Source organism: Myxocyprinus asiaticus, chromosome 17 (genome assembly GCF_019703515.2).
Source record: "Myxocyprinus asiaticus isolate MX2 ecotype Aquarium Trade chromosome 17, UBuf_Myxa_2, whole genome shotgun sequence".
NCBI lineage: Eukaryota > Metazoa > Chordata > Actinopteri > Cypriniformes > Catostomidae > Myxocyprinus > Myxocyprinus asiaticus.
The window spans coordinates 42,079,107-42,099,237 of NC_059360.1; the positions used below are offsets into that span (position 1 = coordinate 42,079,107).

At 36.4% G+C, this 20,131-nt stretch overlaps 1 protein-coding gene across 1 annotated transcript in view; it reads left to right on the top strand.

Annotated features, from left to right (window-relative positions):
• LOC127455618 (EMILIN-1-like) overlaps positions 1–20,131 on the top strand; it is a 45,744-nt gene that overhangs the window by 14,161 nt on the left and 11,452 nt on the right. Inside the window, exon 2 of the mRNA XM_051723667.1 lies at positions 17,869–17,991. Within this exon, the coding sequence (XP_051579627.1) occupies positions 17,869–17,991 (123 nt within the window). The remainder of the gene's footprint in view (positions 1–17,868; positions 17,992–20,131) is intronic.

Here is a 20,131-nt window from a genome sequence, read left to right on the forward strand (position 1 = left end):
TATTTCCAATTCATCTTCTGTCAAAGCTTACTTACCAACCCATGTTTATGTTTGTCTGTGTGTTAGTTTAGTTGTTTGTTGTAGATTAGTTAATAAAGTCTTGTTTGTATTCAGAGAGAATTTGACTGTGTATTTGATCAAATCTTATCGGTCCCAAGAAATCTGTTGATCCTAAAAAACTGATTTTCTCATAAACAGTATTTCAATCTATTTGTGATATTATTATTATTATTATTATTATTATTTTTTTTTTTTTTTTTTTTTTTACATATTTCATGAATATTTGAGTCAAGAAAATCAAGTAGTTTTCTCAGGGTTACTCCATATGACCTGAACAAAATGTGCCTTTTCAAAAAAATAAATTAAATATCTGATATCAGCTTCACACACAGTCATGAGGGTCTAAAGGGGTCCTCTGTTTTATGTGTTTTTGTCACATGACAACAAAATGGCTACCTACATGTTGGTTACACCAACTGACTTTTTTATAGAAATAATAATTAAAAGATTATTCTACACCACTCATGCCAACATTTATTTTTTCAAGAATTTCAGCTTTTTTTCCCGGATGGTTATACCACATGACATTTTGTTACTTTAAGCCCTGGAAAAAATATCAAAATGACTTTGAACTCAGCAAATGAAAACATGTTTATCATAGAAGAGGTGTATTCAAGTAATTGTCTTTTGTGAATTGTGTTTTTAATGTATTTTTGAAAAATGTTATAGATCCTGACACACAAAAATAAAATAAAAAATGGGTGTCACGTCATTGACGCACAAAATAGAATAGCAAAAACAGGTTTCCTGATAGCTCCCATTTTTCTTTGGTTGGTCAAACAGATAGTCCCGCCCTAATCTCACCCTATTGGTTGAGCCAAAGTTGCTATGGCTAGTTGGGATGCTCAAACAAACAGAGCAATGTTGCGATAGCAGCCAAAGTGTTTACATTTTTCTTGGAGTCAACCTACGAATGGCTTACTTGTAGTTGTTTCTGCATATTAAACTGGAATAGGAGGAAGAATTGCAGAATTACATTAAAGGGGTCATGTCATGAGGAATAACACTTTCCTATATTTTGACATATAAGAGGTCATTGTAAAAACTAGTGCTTTCAGCAGATTAAAAATTTGCATTGCAATTAATAATTTTTTGTAGTTAATCGTGAATTCGCGATTAATTGCAGATTTTGAAAGTGCTGAAATTTGACACTATAAATACTTATTTTCCTGTCAAAAATAATGTATTTCCATCTTAGAAATTTAACAATAAAATACTTATAAATTTTTTTCAAACAAAGCCTTCCACAGTATAGAGATAGAAATGCACTAAAATTAAATGTTTCCCAAAATCTAAGTGGGACGTACCTACAACAGTAGTGAAGCTGCGTTCATGATTCACGTGGGGGTGTCAGCGCCGCTTTGAACTTGACATGAAGAGCACTTGCAAACAAAAATGTCTCATTGTGCGTTTTGGTGATAGTTAAGAATTTGCGTGCTTTTGTGGTAATTAAAATATGCCTTACTTGATTTCTGTCACAAGTCCCAAGCTTATTTTGTAAATCAAACAGCGTTAAGAGGTCCTTTCTCCATCATTTTTTTTCTGTCTGTGTTTGTACATGTAAGGAATTGAATAGTCAGCCGTTTTTGTCGCAAAATATACCATGATCAGGACTCCAACGCAGAGCGGATTGTGCTTATTACACAGTTACCTACCAAAGAAAAACATAATTGCTTATGAAATATTGAGATTAAATAATTGTATTATTTATAATACATATATACCTCCGCTGTGGTCAGTGCAATGTTGTTTTGTCATATGACTCCGTTCGCCGAAAGTTAAACCCTTTACTGACAGCACAGTCTCATGAACTGAGATCAGTTTGTTTAAATTAATTTAAATTATGCGTTGCATATAGCGAAGCCAAAATATAACATCCACGCATGTCTACGCGGGGTCGCACGAGGTTAAAGTGGACAGCACAGAAAACCGAGCGTTTCAGACAGAGGTCCAGAGACATGGTGTAAAAAGGTCATTTAATACTATATTATGACTGTTTTGTTTTTTGTTTTTTGTGCAAAAACCTTGACTAACATTATAAGTGAACCTCAAGGAAAATAATACATTTATAAAAAATGCGTGACATGACCCCTTTAAAAAAATTACACACGTGCCCTTTTACATTTGAGATTTTTAAAGGTTAAGTCACAATCACAATCAAAAGTTATTTCCTCTGAAATTATGAATTTAGCAATCCCTGCAATTTGAGGGTATCTCATCTGTTTGAGTGCCTAAAATACAGATTAAACCCAAAAGGTCATGAATGTCTAAACATATTCGGAGGAGGCTTCTCTCCTGGCAAGTGTAGGCTACATCTGTGGCACGTCTGCTTTGAAGACATCCTTCCTGGCTCTTTTGCATCACTGGCTTTCCAAGCTGAGACAGATGTGCCGCTGTGGTTAAGCCCCTGCAGAAACAGCTTTCCTGTAAAGAGAGCGCATTACAGTATAACCACAGGGAAAACATTTTCCCACGAGCTTCCATCATCAAATATGTGGCCAGTATGGTAAAAGAGTGACCTGACATTTGCTAGTACATTAATTATAAGGGTAATCATAACAGAACAGCTTATCTAAAATTCAGTATGTGAAATAAAATGGGACGTGAATGCTAAGAATATCCAAATTTTGTCCTGAGTAGATAAGAGTGAAGGTTAATGGGACAGCGGTTAATGGTGTTTCTGGATGTTGTGAAGGCTGAAGTCTCATTGCTTATCCTGGCACAGTGTGTGATATTTTTTCCACCTCTGCTTTAAGGAGGTTATGAAAAAATCATTTAGATCCAGATATAATACATTCTGGAAGATTTGAGTTGCAAAAGGAACTTGCAGACATTTGTCTTTTTGTATTTCAGATTAAATAAACGGAGTGACTGTTTGCATTAGGTGTAAACAGCACCTGCAACACAGTGAGGCTATTTGCACTCCAGTAGTCCAGTAGAAACACAGAAATTGCAGAAAGTGTGTTTTTTTTTTCTATTGTCACTGCAGTGCAGTGGTGTAATGACAGTGTGGAAGTGCTTTTTCGTGCGGACAAATCGGGTTCAAATCCGCCTTTTGTCCCACTTTTCCCCATCCTCTTTTCTGTCTCCACTGTTAATATTTCCTTTAAACATTTTTTTTTGTTTTTTTTTTTTAAGTTTATCCTGTACTGAGAGACCCCCCAGCGTGAGTTCTTTAATGCATGCTGTAATTAAAAATAAATCTTACCTAACACTTCACAGCAGATGCACTGGAGGACAGATTATATCACAGCAGGTTGCGTGCCACCCTATTGTTTACATGCAATGCAGCATGGGATTCTGAGTTCGCTATAGAAGGTTCTAAAAACGTAGCCCTTCCACTTTCTCAGCACCGAATGGTTAGAATGAGTGATGGACGGAATGGGAGAAGACTCAAGTGGACTGACTAGTTTGTATATTCTTTTTTTGACATCAGAAAACATGGCCGCATCACTGCATCAAAACAGTGTGCTCCTACAGTAACGGCTTTAAACTTTTATTTAGTGATTGTTTGAATGTTTGTAACATAAAAAAATAAAGATATTGTGATGTTGAAAAGACCATTTGACCAGCTGGCTCATTATGACAACCGCTTCAGTCCCTCTTTTGCTAGTAAACAGCAGCACGAATGCAGATCATGCCGGTTTGATCGTACGCGTCTGAGCCCAGCCTAGTGTAATCACACCAGTTTGATGTACGTGCGAAAGAGTTAATACTACATATATTAATTTTAAAAAATGAATATAAAGGTTGATATCCTCGCAGTGGATTGGTCACGGTGAAGGTCGGGGAGTTGATAGAAAAGTAACCATGTTTAATTTTGTGGTTACTTTGATTTTACTACAAAATACCATGGTGTTTACTGTAGTAAAATGGTGGTTAATTTTTGTAAGGAAAGGTTAGGGTTAGGTTTAGGGGTTGGGGTTGGTGTAAGGTGTCTTTAGAACTCTAAATAAACACAATGAACATGCTGCAGTGACACCTCTATACTGTATGTTAGTATTTAATTAGGGGTGCAAATAGTATCTGCCACTATATGCACTGGGTTGTAAATAGCAACTAACACTATTCGCACTTAGTGCAAATAGCCTCTGCCTTCAATAAAGCTTTACTTTTTCTTTCTTTGCTAAAGCACATATAGCTATTAAAGCATGTTAAACCCATATTACTTAATTTTTTCCATGGAGATTTTAGGCACGTTAGCTCAGTCACCATTCACTTTCATTGCATCTTTTTTCCATACAATGAAAGTGAATAGTGACTGAGGCTAACATTCTGCTAGATAGCTTCTTTTGTGTTTTATGGAAGAAAGAAAGTAATCCAGTTTTGGACAACATGAGGGTTAATGATGATATAATTTTCATTTTTGGGTGAACTATCCCTTTAAGATTGTCAAATGTTCTACGCTGCGTATGACTCAACTATGATTTTTATTCTGTCAAACTATTTTCAGAGAAATTACTGCAACCATTTTTAGCTTTTAAAGTTGCAAATGCAGACTCAGTGTTAGCATAACAGATGTAAGTTTGTGTACAGGCAGCAGTCAAATATCAAATTGCTGTGTTGGAAAGAACTGCCTCATCTTTTGCGAAAACAGCTTTAATCGGGTGCTGTTTCCATAAGATACTCCATGACTGCGTTTCGGTGATGTTTGTTAAAGGAGGTTGAAACTATGGGCAACAACAACAACGTGCTGCACATTCATGCTATGGCCAACAATATCAATATTGTGCCTGTGGATTAGTTTTGATATTGTATCTCAGTATCAGTGATTTAGTGTGGACACAGTTGGGATAAACTGGGCGTAGACGTGCCTTCCCGCCAAACGGCCTCTCCTCACCCTGCTGATGGTGCTGATTGAAGAGACAGACAGTCAGACGGGCATGTGTCACCTCCCGGAGAGAGACAAGCAAGACTGTAAAAACAGGCTGTCTGTACAGCCACAGTGGCTGTTTTCTAAAGCTGAAAAATGTTGCCTTTGCAGGCAGTATACAGAGGTCAGTGGTGGTCTAGGCTGATTTTAACTGGTTAGTGCTGTTTTTTTTGTTTTGTTGTTGTTGTTGGTCTAGCTTGTTTGGTGGTGGGTGGACAATAGTTTCTGATGAAATGGTTGAAAAGAGTGGATTAATTTATAAATGTAGATGTTTTTCGACTCCATTTCTTCTGAGAAATAAGCATTGTAGTTTCTAAATGTATGCTTGGTTATCTCTAAACCTCATCCATTTGTCTTAGATCATTAATTGTGCATTGGAAGTCTTTCTGAAACCAGTTTCCTTAAGAGTTACCTTCATACACAAATGCTGTCTGTTAAGTCATTGACTTAGGTTTTGAACACAGCCAGTGACAGCCCAGCTGCTCTGACCACTTACTGTTATTGAGATCAGACTGAGGTCAGAAGCCACCGTGTGTGGTGCATGCATGGGCGGCATGCAGGGTCACTCGAGGGTAAGATGTGTGGTAGAAGAAAGGAAAGAGAGAGGAACAGTAGAAAAGAAGAGGTCATGATGATGCCTTACATTGCTGGCACACAGGATGTGAAAAAGAGGGACTTTTTATGTCATCGTGTGTTATTATGGAGTTCAATCTCAAAAGAATTCCTTTGCTGAGATTGTATCTCCTGATCTCTTTTGCTGTCTTTTTTCTCAACGCTCGCTCTCTGTACACACACACTGTCTCTTTCTTTATTTGTGTAGCTTGATATGGTGTTTCATTATGCATTCAAACCCAAGTATGCAGAGGCACAATACTGATGGATGTGTAATTGCATTGTATAATTCCCAAAGCCACAGTTATAATTTCTGCGCCTTATTAAAGGGAGTAGTTCACCCAAAAATAAAACTCTGACATTATCCAAAACCATAATCAGATATTTTTCTTTCTGTGGAACACTTAAGGAAATCTTTGAAGAAGCTTCACACATGTCTTTTCCATAAACCAAGAGTTCATAGTGACCAGTAAAGCTTAAAAAAATAAAAGGACCAAAAAATTATAAAATTAACTATATTTAAAGGGATAGTTCACCCTAAAATTTAAATTGTGACATCATTTACTCACCCTCATGTTGTTCAAACTCTGCATGACATTCTTTCCTCCTGGAACACAAAAGGAAATGTTAGGCAGAGTCACCATTCATTTTAATTGTATGGAGAAAAAAAAAAGATGAAAATGAATGGTGACTAAGACTTACATTCTTCCTGACATTTCCTTTTTGGGTTTCGCCGAAGAAAGAAAGTCATACAGGTTTGGAACAACATGAGGGCAAGTAAGTGAGGACAGAATTTTCATTTTTGGGTGAACGATCCATGAGATTATAGTCTCATGAAGTTTTACGATAGCTTTGTTGTAGGAACCAGACAAATTTAAGATGTTATTCCAAGATCTAGTACTAATGGTGTTTGTTGTCAATGATGTCAAATGTTGCACAATGTGTTGGCACACTATTTTTCTTATTTTAATTTTTTAAAATCTGAACACGGATGGTAATGAGATTTCAGAGCTTCAATTGAGGGGAAGATTTTCATTTAATAACAACTTAAATTTTGGTCATTGAATGGAAAAGAGCTGTCTTAAAGATTTTTAAAAAATGTCTCCTTTTGAACACAATCATACAAATTACAAAGACAATCATATAATCTTACAAATCATTCAAATTGGGAACAAAATGAGGGTGAGTAAACAACAACAGAATTTTCATTTTTGGATTAACAAACTAATTTAATCCCTAAACCAAATCTAACCCCTTACCCAGACCCTAAACATTACACTATTTTGGAAAGAAAAAATACATCAGTCATTTGTATTGCATAAATAAATATTAAAACAAAGTGTTGAATAGGAGGCTAGCTACAATTTGTATTGTATTGATTTGAAATTCTGTTTGTTTGTTTGGTTTCTACTGAAATTAAAGTTGTACCGTTTCATATAATCCAAGTCGTACGATATCTTACGATTTCGCCATCTCGTACTAATTATTATGAGTTGTCATTAGACCTCTTGCACGTAACCAAGGGCATAGATTTAGTTGTACTTGCTAGTCTTGATTATTGGGGGTTACCAAACCCCCAAAATCTACGCCCCTGTGTGTAACCTATAATGTTAATTATGTTATAATGAAGTCATGCTTAAAAACATGAGGCAGCTAGTTTTGCATGATGTTACCTTCTGCAAGCAAACACACTGAGAGAATAGAAGCCGCCCAACCTGTGTAAGTAGCCACCAGTCTCTACATGTGTTAATCATCGTCCTTTGCTCTTCTACTCTGTGTAAACATATCAGTATCAATCAGTATGTTAGGCAGGAGAGGAGACCCACAGCCCTACGGTCACATCTCAGATGGTTTATAAAGGGTGGGGGACATTGGCTCCGCATTAGCACCAGAATAACTGCACCTTGAGTTAACAGTTGTTCTTATATGAAACATTAAGTCCCAGAATTTAGGAATATTAGAGGCGACATGAGTGTATTAAGACTCAGTATTACGTTTTAAGATCGGGCCAGAGCTGAACTGTTCCCATGGAGCAGCATTTATATAGAGTTTAGGAAATTAGTACAAACTAAAATACATTAATGAGCTTTGTCCTAATCTTGTGTAAACAGACGTCTCACAGTTGTCATAAAGTATGGTCAACTTTGCAGCTTATAGAGCGCAACAGTCTGGTTCCGGAAGTAATTTATTATTAATGATAACTTATAAACAGAATAAAGTCGCATTTGTCGGCCGCATACATCATCGAGGCTGTCTCGTTTCATAAAAGTGAGTAAGACACTTCGAATGCAGCCTTCAAATGCAACCTTCTTTCATGGGAATTCGGAGGATGCAAGAGGTGTATCCTTCGTGGGCACTCACAACCCACAATTCTTTGCTTCAACGGAAATGTCAAAAAAAAAAATAGCACCAATTTGCCGGTAAATATGATGTTCAAACGCAAGTAATATTAATTCCCAAGTTGACGTACCTCAGTAGATGGGTGCAGAGTATATAACATGTATAATTATATTAATATAGAATTAAAATAAAGTATTAGACTAAAAGTACAACTGTAAAATCTATTTTCTTTTCTCTCTACATCATTATAACTCTCCTAAATTTTACCTCATACATTCCCTTCCAAAGGGAATGTGTTCCCTTCTCACTCAAAGCACTTGCGCTAAAGCACTTGCGCTTGTTAAAGAGTGGCATGCTGTCATAGCAATCATGTTACGTTCTGTTTCCGTTTGTCCTACGAAGGCAACAAGATTTGTTTAAAGGAGGACACTCGGTGTACTGCAGCCTTCAAAGGACGCGTCCTACCTAGCATGCAGCCTTCCAAACGAGACACAGCCAGCTTGTGCTGTTTGCTGTTGGTAAGTGTGATTTGTTCTCTGCGCTGCCTATACAGCTGGAGTTTCACTTACTGCCCCCTGGAGAAAATAGGTGGTACTACAAACTTGAATTACGGTCCGGGGACATGATTAATTGCATACATTGTTTTATGCGTTATTTTTTATATAATTAATCGAGTTAACGCGTTAAATCGGCAGTTCTAATTGCACCTATGACAAGACTTCAACAAGGTAGTCGTCAGTGTACATATTACATAATACAAGATTCATAAGATCTGGTTCAGAGAATGGCGTAAGACAATTTAGGTATGATTCAGTTTAATAAAGTTGATACAGTTAAATTAGTTTCCTCCATGTTAAATTGCCCATAGATTATATACTCTAACTGTATTCAATTCATTGTTCCAGCTTCACTGGAGAAGGGCCAGGAAGTGATGTCATATGGACCAAGAGCTTGTAGCACACATGTACACCCACATACGCATACACATTTATCACCATACAAGTGTCAACAAAGTGTCACTGGACAGTTAGACGTGTGGTTAAATAAAGTTTTATGTCCGTATTGTGAATCCCTTGAGTGGATCTGTGATTATGTGTATGAAGGCTGACATTTTTCACTTGAATGTTCCTGTATCACAACCGCTACATTAATATGATGTAATATCTATCCTGGGAGAGGCAATTACTGTCTTTACTGAGAAAATGATTGGAAAGGACTGTTTTCAGCAGTGGTGAAGAACAAAGGCGTGACTGTATCCATACGCCAGATACTCTACATTGGATTAGATCACTTGTCTGACAGATAATTAGAGAACAGTGTGTGTAAGAGACAGAGAGAGACGGAAAGAGAGAGTTTGGTGTTTTCTGTAAACTAAGGAGCCTGATCTCATGACAATTCCGTGACTGTGGCAAAATATTTGCAAAATTATATTATATGGTCCCTTTGCAGCAGTTCCGATGTGAAATGTCCACTGAGTGGCGCTTAAAGCGAATAAAATGTTTTTTTTTTTTTTAAGGTTAATGGTCTAGCAAGTTTTAATTCAACAACCTCCCTACCCTAAACCCTAAACCTAACCTTCAGTGTCATAAAAAAAAAAAAAAAAAAAAGTGAGATGAAAAACACAATTACTGAAGCAACCACGTCATTTTGTTGTGCTTCAGTGACACTTTAGAATCATGTGTCGATTCGCCTAATTTCTGGACTCATACTCCAGTCCTTTGCATCGCAAGAGCAACGTCTGTGAGTTGAGCTACTTTGCAATTTGACCGTGTTTGAATGAGCTTGTAAATGTAGTTATTTATGTAATAAAAACTTTTAAATGTATCGGCTAACAAGTCATGCACTTTAGCAATAGTGTTTAGTAGGGATGGGGCGATATTGTTATATCACGATTCGGTTCAATGTAAGAAATGAGAATCTCAATTCGATATAATAACACTTAAATGGCAAAATATTACAGAAAATGTATTCTTTCTGAAAAAAAAAATTTGAGCAAAATGCTCATTATCATTTATCATAAAAAAATTGTGTTCTTTAATACACAATATAAATGCTCAAAGTTTAAATAATAAGAGTTCCTCATATACCTTTCTGTATAAGAAAAGATGATAAACAAATAAGCTTTCAAAAATAGTGGGCTACATTCAGGCTGATCAGGTGCAGAACAAGCAATAGAACTGAACAAAACCTGTCCTGAAAAAAGTATGTGAAAATACATATTTATATTGTAATCATTTGTCATCATTATTATAATCAAAATGTAACTGTAAAAAAAAAAAAAAAAAAAATTCTACATTTTATTAATTAATATTATATCATGAAATTATATATATAATAATGATATGAGCTATCACTGTTTGAAATCATTTACAAGTTATAACACTGAGTTTACATTCATTTGTATAAGAAATGCTAAAAAGGGGGGCCTGTGTAGCTCAGTGAGTAAAGACGCTGACTACCACCCCTGGAGTCGCGAGTTCGAATCGGGGGCATGTTGAGTGACTCCAGCCAGGTCTCCTAAACAACCAAATTGGCCGGTTGCTAGGGAGGGTAGAGTCACATGGGGTAACCTCCTCATGGTCGCTATAACATGGTTCGCGCGTGGTGAGTTGTGTGTGGATGCCGTGGAGAATAACGTGAAGCCTCCACACGTGCTATGTCTCCGCGGTAACGTGCTCAACAAGCCACATGATAAGATGCGCAGGTTTACGGTCTCAGATGCGGAGGCTCTGAGAGTCACTACGCCACCACGAGGACTTAAGAGTGCATTGGGAATTGTGTATTCCAAATTGGGGAGAAAAGGGGAGAAAATAATAATAATAAATATATAAATGCTGAAAAGGTACTGTCACTTTAAGGGTTCAACAAGCGGCTCACAGTGTTCCGGTTCAGCGAACATCAATGAGAACCTCTTGGTTTCTTTAGCGCATCCATGCAGCATGAGATTAAAATTAAGATTTCTTTTCACTTTTTAATCTGACTGTAAAGAACAGAAAGGATATTAAGACACATTATTCAATGAAAGTGGAGTGTACCTCATCTTTGATATGTACAATATGTACAACGAGCCATGCAAAAATAGCTACATATTGCTATAGAGTAGTAACGTTACTCTTCATATCCAAGTTTTTAGATCCAAGTAGGTGACACACTCATAATAGCAGGGTATCCTTTTTTACTCATAAATGAGCATTTAATTTTGTATATTTTATTCACTTTGTCAACACTTATAATCTTAGCCAATTTAGCTACCAGTATTCTTAGCCATGACTTTAGGATTTTAAGTAATTTCTACAGGACTAAATTTGAATGCCACTCTTACTGTAACCTCAGAGTGAATAATGCTGGAACCCAGCCTGTAATGCCTGCAGACTGTTATGACTGTAAAATCATTTATTTATAGTTTTGGAAAATAGAATGATGTGATGGAAAATTATGAATATGACTTGGGGTGGAGGCTTTTTGTATATTGGAATAAACTCAATGGTTCAGATAAGTTTAACAATGGCCAAATGTACTTTTTTGTCTGTTTTCCCTGTCCTCTCTTATATTTTCCATTCATTTTGGAGCTAAAACATTTTGAGTGTCTCAGTGAGTCAAGAGCTGTATGAGTGTTTGATGAAAGCGAGCCCAAGATGAAAATTCGTCTGCATGACGAATGCGCTAAGAATGTGGATCATTCGCGGCTGGCCGTAGAGGCCTGAAAATACTGTGGTCTGTTTCGCTCCAATCAACAGTTGAAAAACAAATACTGGTGGGCTGGAACTTCTGCACAATCTTTAAACCTAGAAAGCTTCTAGCATACAGTAAGCAGCTAACATTACATTTGATATTATTATGAGGGCTCTTTATTGAGTAATGGATTGTCCACCACGTAACACCATAACTGAGATACAGGTCACTGAAATCAAAACCTTAAAACAATAGTTCACCCAAAAATGAAAATTCTCTCATTATTAATTTACCCTGATGCCATCCCAGATGTGTATGACTGTCTTTCTTCAGCAGAACACAATTGAAGATTTTTTGAAGCAGATAGAGCTCTGTCAGGTCCAAAAGTCACATTTAGGCAGCATAAAAGTAATCCACACGACTCCAGTCGATCAATGAATGTCTTCTGAAGCGAATCGATACGTTTATGTAAGAAACAAGTTGATAATTAAAACGTTTTTAACTTTAAATCGCTGCTTCCATCCAGGGCTCTGATGCTGTTTGAAATGGCCAAACTCATTCGTTCTTCTGTTGTAAATAAGCGCCGCTTCCAAATTCTCGCGTAAACTCGCTGATGCAATTACGTCAAACTTCGCGTCAGCTGCTGGCAGGAAGCACTTTTTCAAAGTTAATAACATTTTAATTATCGATTTATTTTTTACACAAATGTATCGAATTGCTTCTTAAGACATTCATTAAACTGGAGTCATGTGGATTACTCATATGCTGCTTAAATACGACTTTTGGACCGTCAAAGTGCTGGCAGCCGCGTACTTCCATTATAAGGACCTGAAAAAGCTCTGTCTTCTTCTCAAAATCTTAATTTGTGTTCTGCTGGAGAAAGACAGTCATACACATCTGGGATGGCATCAGGGTAAATGAATAATGAGAGAATTTCATTTTTGGGTGAACTACTCCTTTAATGTGTTCCACTTTAAGGAATACTTCACCCCAAAATGAACATTCTGTCATGATTTACTTACCCTCATGTTGTTCTACATCCATGTGTGTGGAACACAAAAGGAGAATTTTTGAAGAATCTTCATGCAGCTCTTTTCCAAATGACAGACCACTATGGCTTTACTTCTGTGAAATTCCTAAAATGATAAAAAAGCACTATAAAATAATTCATACAACTTTCCAAGTCTTCTGAACCAAACAATAACTTTGAATGAAGAACAAACTATAATTTATGTTATTATTCACTGATAATATTTTTGGTAAATGAATCAATCTTATAAAGCAGTTATTTTCAATGAACCAGCTGATCCGGTTAACAAATCAGAATAAATGATTTGTTTATGAATCTGACTGATCTGGGTCTAACATCATACAGATTTAGAAAGACATGAGGGTGAGTAAATAATGACAAAACTTTTATTTTTAGGTGAACTATTCCATTAAGGAAGGTGGTAGCTTTTACTGGACATAGATGTGGAAGTTATTATCTGTAATGTCCATATCAAATAGAAACTTTACATTTCTCTTGTGATTCATCGGAAACATCCTTTCATTTAACCAACACAGCTTACTTCATGATGTCATAGTGTGATCTAGCACCATCTGTGTTTAGTACGGAAGGCCAAAACATGAAATTGTGCTGGCAATATGTGCGAGCGTACCACACAGCTGTGGGAGACAGGAAATCCACCATAGGTCACTGATGGTCACGTGGAATTAAAGCTGGTGTCAGGTGGTATGGCCAAGAGTGTCCACATGGAACATGTCCTGGGAAAATTATGTGTTTTTTCCATCTCAAGCTAATGATTGGGTAACTTCCTCTTTAGTACATAATGCAGTTGCGTCGGTTGGTTGCTGGTTGGCTATCACAATGATGACCTTTAAGGGGATTGTCAACTGTAAAACTACAAGAAAAGTTGGATATTCTTAGTAAATATACAGTATATAGGCCAAACGTGAATTATTTTTTGTACACATTACAATCTAGAACTATGATCATACATTTTAATGCTAAAATATGCTTTGCTTTTGATTGTGATCTTCTTGAATTTATGATGTCAGAACCGCAAAGCCTTGGTGATTTGTATAACTAGATGTTTGTAAAATACTTTTGCCTCTGGTATCTTAATATGCATATGCATAAAGCAATTTCACCACACTAAAATCATGTTAACACCCATATTATTTATGTCTTGTGGCTATACTTTTGAAACAGCGAGTATTTTAACATTTACTGATTGGATCCATTCACTTCCATTATAGTGCCTTACTGTAACTAGGGATGTCCCGATACGATACTGGTATCGGAATCGGATCCGATACCGCACTCATATACTTGTACTCGTGCTCGTAAAAATGCTCTGATACCAAAAAACAATACCATCTGACGTACGATGTCATTCCGCAAACATTCAGCGCACAAATTAAAATCACGTTATGTCCTAATGATATTATTTAGCTGTAAAAGTTGCGATTTAATGAGATAAATTATAGAGTGAATGTGCTGCGTGCTTCAAATGTTAGCGCTTGTGATTGTGTGGGGACAGTGTTGTGCCGATGCTCATGAGCCGATGCTGCACGTAGCTTATAAAGCTCTTCCTTAACTCATACACAGAAAACACAATCATGAGCATCGGCCGCTCTGTTTGTAGCAGATGACAGCGAACAGAGCACAAATTCACTTTGTAGCACGAGACACATACAGTTGACATATTTATTGAATTAAATAGCAGCCTTTTGCAGTTTAATAATCACTTCGAGTCACGTAGCAAACTGCATTTCCGGATTGACTGTCATAATGACACAGAAACACTTGAAAATAAAAGCTCAGTTAAATGAAAAAGAGTATGACAGAAATATATCACTACTTTAGTGTTATAAAATATTCACTGTAATACTACTACTACTAACAATAATAATAATAAATCAATAGTAATTGTATTATATTTTAGCAATTTCTCACATATGTGATGCTCTGTTATGCAGACCTTTATTGTGCTTTGATGTTCTTTATAAAATTACTTCATTTTATAAAATACAATATTATGTATGTGATAATATACATAATGTGGGACTTTTAAGTATAAAGAAGCCTGAAAAACACCAAGGACTCTTATTTTGAAATGCTGAAATGATTAAAAAACAATCGCAAACTATCGACATAGTTTTTTGCTGATAACCGATAGTTCCTAAAAACAAATATCGGTACTGATTAATCGGTAAAACCGATATATCGGTCTACCACTAACTGTTCAGATTTTTTTTTTTTTTTTATGTTTTTTGTGATAATGCACAAAATTCTGCTACAAATGCTGTCGGTTGAGCTTAACTCGTATTGAGCCCCAGAATATTCCTTTAACAGCAGATTTTGTTTGAACAAATTACTTGCTGTTTTGTTTTAATAAATGCAAAGACATATTTTAGAAGTATTACATTATTTGCATGTCCATTCACAAAGAGCCAGGACGTGCCGTGGTGTTTGAGACAGGGTCAAGTTCATCCCGTTAGATCTTACATGGTTGTCTTTTTCATATATGATCATCGTTAGATCATATTTGGCCTCATTTCTGTTGCTTTATAAATTAAAAACAGCTGATTGCAATCAGAGTTTGTGAGATTCCTTCATGAAAAGTTCAAATCCACCTACACCAGCTGCGGGGCAAATGGGTCTTATTAGAGCAGGCGTGATAATTTCTGTGATCCATGAAATATCAAAATGAATGTCAAATTCTGAGTTTGTCCTAATCCACCGATCCTTATGGAAATCTAAGAAAGCCCAAATCTCCAATGATCTTTTAGGAAGTGCCCATTGAAAGCGTTTCTTTTCTGGGGTCCTATAAGGACACGGATGGGTCACCGCTGGGCATTTGTTTTGTACTATACAGAAACTTCATCTATAGAGAGACACCAAAATCACTGCAAGACTTTGTGGAATACATACTGAGATTAATCCTTATGAAATGGCAATCCAGTGGTTTTTTTTTTTTTTTTTTTTTTTTTTTTTGAGCAGCTGTATGCATGCTTGTCTGATTTAACATGATTCAGATGCATTGGGTGTCTTGTGCTTAGTCACAGAGGCTTCATTTGACAAGAATCTGTCTATAGGTTTATTCTAGAGAGACACAGTGTATGAATCTAGTGTGCACTGAGGGCAATCTTTTATTGCAACAGAAGACAAACCACATCTGTGTTACACACTGGAGACCGGCACAGTTTGTTGCCCTTACTAGTAGACTAAAACAAAACAGGACTGAAATCTAAGATGGCATAAATGATGAGAAGTGAAGTGACCAACCCAATCTCACTGTGAAGCCCAACAGATGTTTAATTTCCCAGAGCATGCAGCGTAGCGATCGCAATGGCTTGATTCCAAAGCATGTTGACATTTGTTTGTTAGGGACAGGGGCTTTGAGAATTAAGAGAACATTTATTTGCAGCTTTCTGCTTATTTATGAGGCCACTGGACTTGAGGACTGTTCAAACTGAGGTGGAATTACTCTAACACATGACATATGGGGGAGATGTGCTCTAAATTTGCTACTATCTTTGGAGGGCTCCATTAGTTCTTGTTGTTAAAGCTGTACAGCTGCAAGTCTCTGGAGGAAAATCTTTCATATTTCATTGTTTTGAAAGAGATAATTCGAGGTCAAATGAGCTCCTGTAAAATAAATGCACTACTAAAAATGTTTTACTTATGTTTAACATAACCCTAACCAACAGGTGCAGTGTATCATTTCTGCACCTATTTTGTAACCAAACTGAATTGCATTCTGTTTGTTTGAGCCAAAGTCCCTTTAATAAGACATGTAAGGTAATTCGGCAGCCACGGTCATAATGCCTCAGGGCAGCCTCTAGGAAATTATTTTCTATGGATAAAAGTACAGCTCCTATCTACTTGAATAGGGAATGACGGAAATCTCTAAAATGGTCAGTCAAGATTACAAACAAATAACATTTCAAATCAGCAGTAAAATGTGATAAAACTTCATAAATTGTGCTTTTTAATCACAAACGCTATTGTGCGATCTCCATGTAAACTGACAGGCGGTGTCTTTATCAAAAAGGTGATTGTTTTAACTGGCAGGTGGGACTAGGGCTGTTTCTGACCATTTTGTTTGTTGACCATCATTGTTGGCGACTTGCACGGCGACCTCGTTATTGCTGCCCAAAAATGAAAATTCTCTCATCATTTGCTCACCCTCATGCCATCCCAGATGTGTATGACTTTCTTTCTTCTGCTGAACACAAACAAAGATTAAAAGAACATCTCAGCTCTGTAGGTTCATACAATGCAAGTGAATGGTGGCCAGAACTTTGAAGGTTAAAAAAGCATATAAAGGCAGCATAAAAGTAATCCATAAGACTCCAGTGGTTAAATCTGTCTTTCAAAGTGATATAATAGGTGTGGGTGAGAAACAGATAAATATTTAAGTCAATTTTTACTGTAAATTCTCCTCCCTGCCCAGTAGATGCTGATACAGGATGCACAAATAATGCGAATCACCAAATACAAAAGAAGAAGAAAGTGAAAGTGGAGATTTCTGTATTATCAAAAATACTGACTTCTTTATTGGTATTTAAATAAACTGTAGGCTTTTCTCAGACTTACACACAGGCACTGTATTAAGCAGCATGTAAACTATTCAAATGAATAGTTTTTCTGGTTATTACATGTAAAATTCAAATATCTGACAAATATTGCCTTTAATGTGATCACAATGTAAAAACTGTTTTTCATCTTTTCAATCGGACTGCAAAGGGCAAATCTCGCCAATCGGTAAGACAAGACATGTTTGAAGTCAAACACACTTAATATTTTTGCATTTTGTTTGGTGTGGCGAGTACACCAACATTTCACACAGCAACTTAAATGTATCTCTTTGATTGTATTTGTACAAAATTTATTAATCGCATATATATACACTAAAAAAATATATATTATTAAAGTTTACATCAAATTGAACTGAGTAATCTTTCAGAAAATTAAATTAAAAAACCTTTGATATTTAAAATTTTATTAATGTCATTTAATGTAATGAAATTTGTTATGATATTGAAATGCCTAAATCTTAAAAATAGGTTTAAATATTTTTTGGAGTGTTCTGTATTTATATATTTAACAACAATTCTCATGTTATCAATGTTTTGTAGAAGTGCATTAGTTTAGCATTAGCTTAGTACATGCTGAACGAAATGCTTAGACTTGTTTATCATCCACATTTGGTAGTTTCAAAACTACCACATAAACAGATATTTATTGTAATGTTACATTTGATTAGAAACAATACTGACCATAAGGATTTCTTCTACAGAAACTGGTGTGCATATGTGGTGACGAAGACTGTGAGCTGCGTTGTGGAGGATGGGGTAGAGACCTACGTGAAGCCTGATTATCAGCCGTGTTCCTGGGGTGTTCAGTGCCCACGTGTTGTAGTGTAAGTATGACCTCATATCCATATTGGATGTGTTCTCTTAATCTGAAAAGCTTTGTATTTAAATGTTGCATACTTTTTGTTTTACAGTGGCAAGAAAAAGTATGTGAACCATTTGAAATTAGCTGTTTTTCTGCATTAATTGGTCATAAAATGTGATCTCATCTTCATCAAAGTCACAAGTATACACAAACACAGTGTGCTTAAGGTAGCAACACACAAACAATTATAATCTTTAATGTCTTTACTGAACACATCCCATTAAACATTCACAGTGCTGTGGAAAATGTAAGTGAACCCCTTACTAAAGACGTCAACAAAAGCAAATTAGAGTCAGGAGTTGGCAAACCTGGCATCCAAATAAAGAAACTAGATTGGAGGTGTGGGATAGAACTTCTTTGACTTATAAAAAGCATTCAAATGTTTTGAGTTTTCTATTCACCAGAAGCATCTGCTGACGTGGACCATGGCTCGCAAAAAAGTGATCTCAGAAGACCTACGATCAAGAATGTTTGCTTTGCATAAAGCTAGAAAGGGTTACAGAGTTATCTCGAAGAGCTTAGATATTCATCTGTCCACAGTTAGACAAACTGTCTATAAATGGAGATGAATTAGTACTGTGGCTACTCTCCCTAGAAGTGGCCATCCAGCCAAGATGACTCAAAGGGCACACTGAAGAATGCTCATTGAGGTAAAAATAGAACCCTAGAGTGACAGCTAAAGACTTGAAGGAATCATTGGAACTGGTTAACATCTCTGTTCATGAGTCTGTTATACAGAAAACATTAAACAGGCATGGTGTCCATGGCAGGACACCATGAAGGAAGCCACACAGAAACTTTGCTGCATGCCTGAAGTTTGCCAAAGACCACCTTGACACTCCACAATGCTACTGGGAAAATGTTTTGTGGACTGATGAAACTAAGGTTGACTTGTTTGGGAAGAACCCGCAGCACTACGTATGGCGTAAAAAGGGCACCGCATACCAACATGAAAACATCATCCCAACAGTGAAGTACGGTGGAGGGAGCATTATGATTTTGCTGCTTTGGGGCTTGGACCGCTTGCCAACATCGAGGGGAAAAATGAATTGACAAGTTTATCAATATATCCTACAGGATAATGTCAGGGTGGCTGTGCATCAGCAGAAGCTCAGTAGAAGTTGGGTGAACATCAAAGTAAATTACCCTAAACATTGAAGTAAATCCACTACAGAATGGCTTCAAAAAAGAAAATCTACCTTTTGGAGTGGCCCAGTCAGAGCCCAGACCTTAACCCAATAGATATGCTGTGGAATGACCTCAATAGAGCCGTTCACATCAGACATCCTAAGAATATGGCTGAGCTGAAGCAGTTCTGTAAGGAAGAATGGTCCAAAATTCCTTCTGAATGGTTGAGGTTATTGCTGCCAAAGGAGGATCAACCAGATATTAAATCCAAGGGTTCACTTACTATTTTCCACAGCACTGTGAATGTTTAATGGGATGTGTTCAATAAAGAAATGAAATATTATAATTGTTTTTGTGTTGTTAGCTTAAGCACATTGTGCTTTGTCTATACTTGTGACTTTGATGAAGATGAGATCACATTTTATGACCAATTAATGCAGAAAAACAGCATATTCCATAATAATTCACATACTTTTTCTTGCCACTGTATGTTATTTAGTTTAAAGGGATCATTTTCACACCATCATGTTGTTCCAAATCCATCTGACTTTTGTGGAACAGACAAAATGTTATGCTGAATGATAGCCTAGGACAATATTCAGTTTAATTGTATGGGGAAAAATGCAATGAAAGTGTATGATTACTGAAGTTGTCTCCTTTTTTTGTACGATGTAAGAAAGAAAGCCATATAGGTTTGGAACAATAGGTTAGTAATGATAGTACATGAAAACTGAATTATAATTGAATTATCCCTTTAATGCCAGTTACCATAGCTGTATGTTAATTTACCATGCCACTTTTGCCTTAAATGGTTTTGAACCAGTTAAAATGCCCATCCATGTTTTGTTTAGTTTTTTCTTCAGCTTTTTGTCTTATTGATGTACAGTACATTCACTGAGGACTTTATTAGGAACACCTGTACACCTACTTATTAATGCAATTATCTTACCTGCCAATCGTGTGGCAGCAGTGCA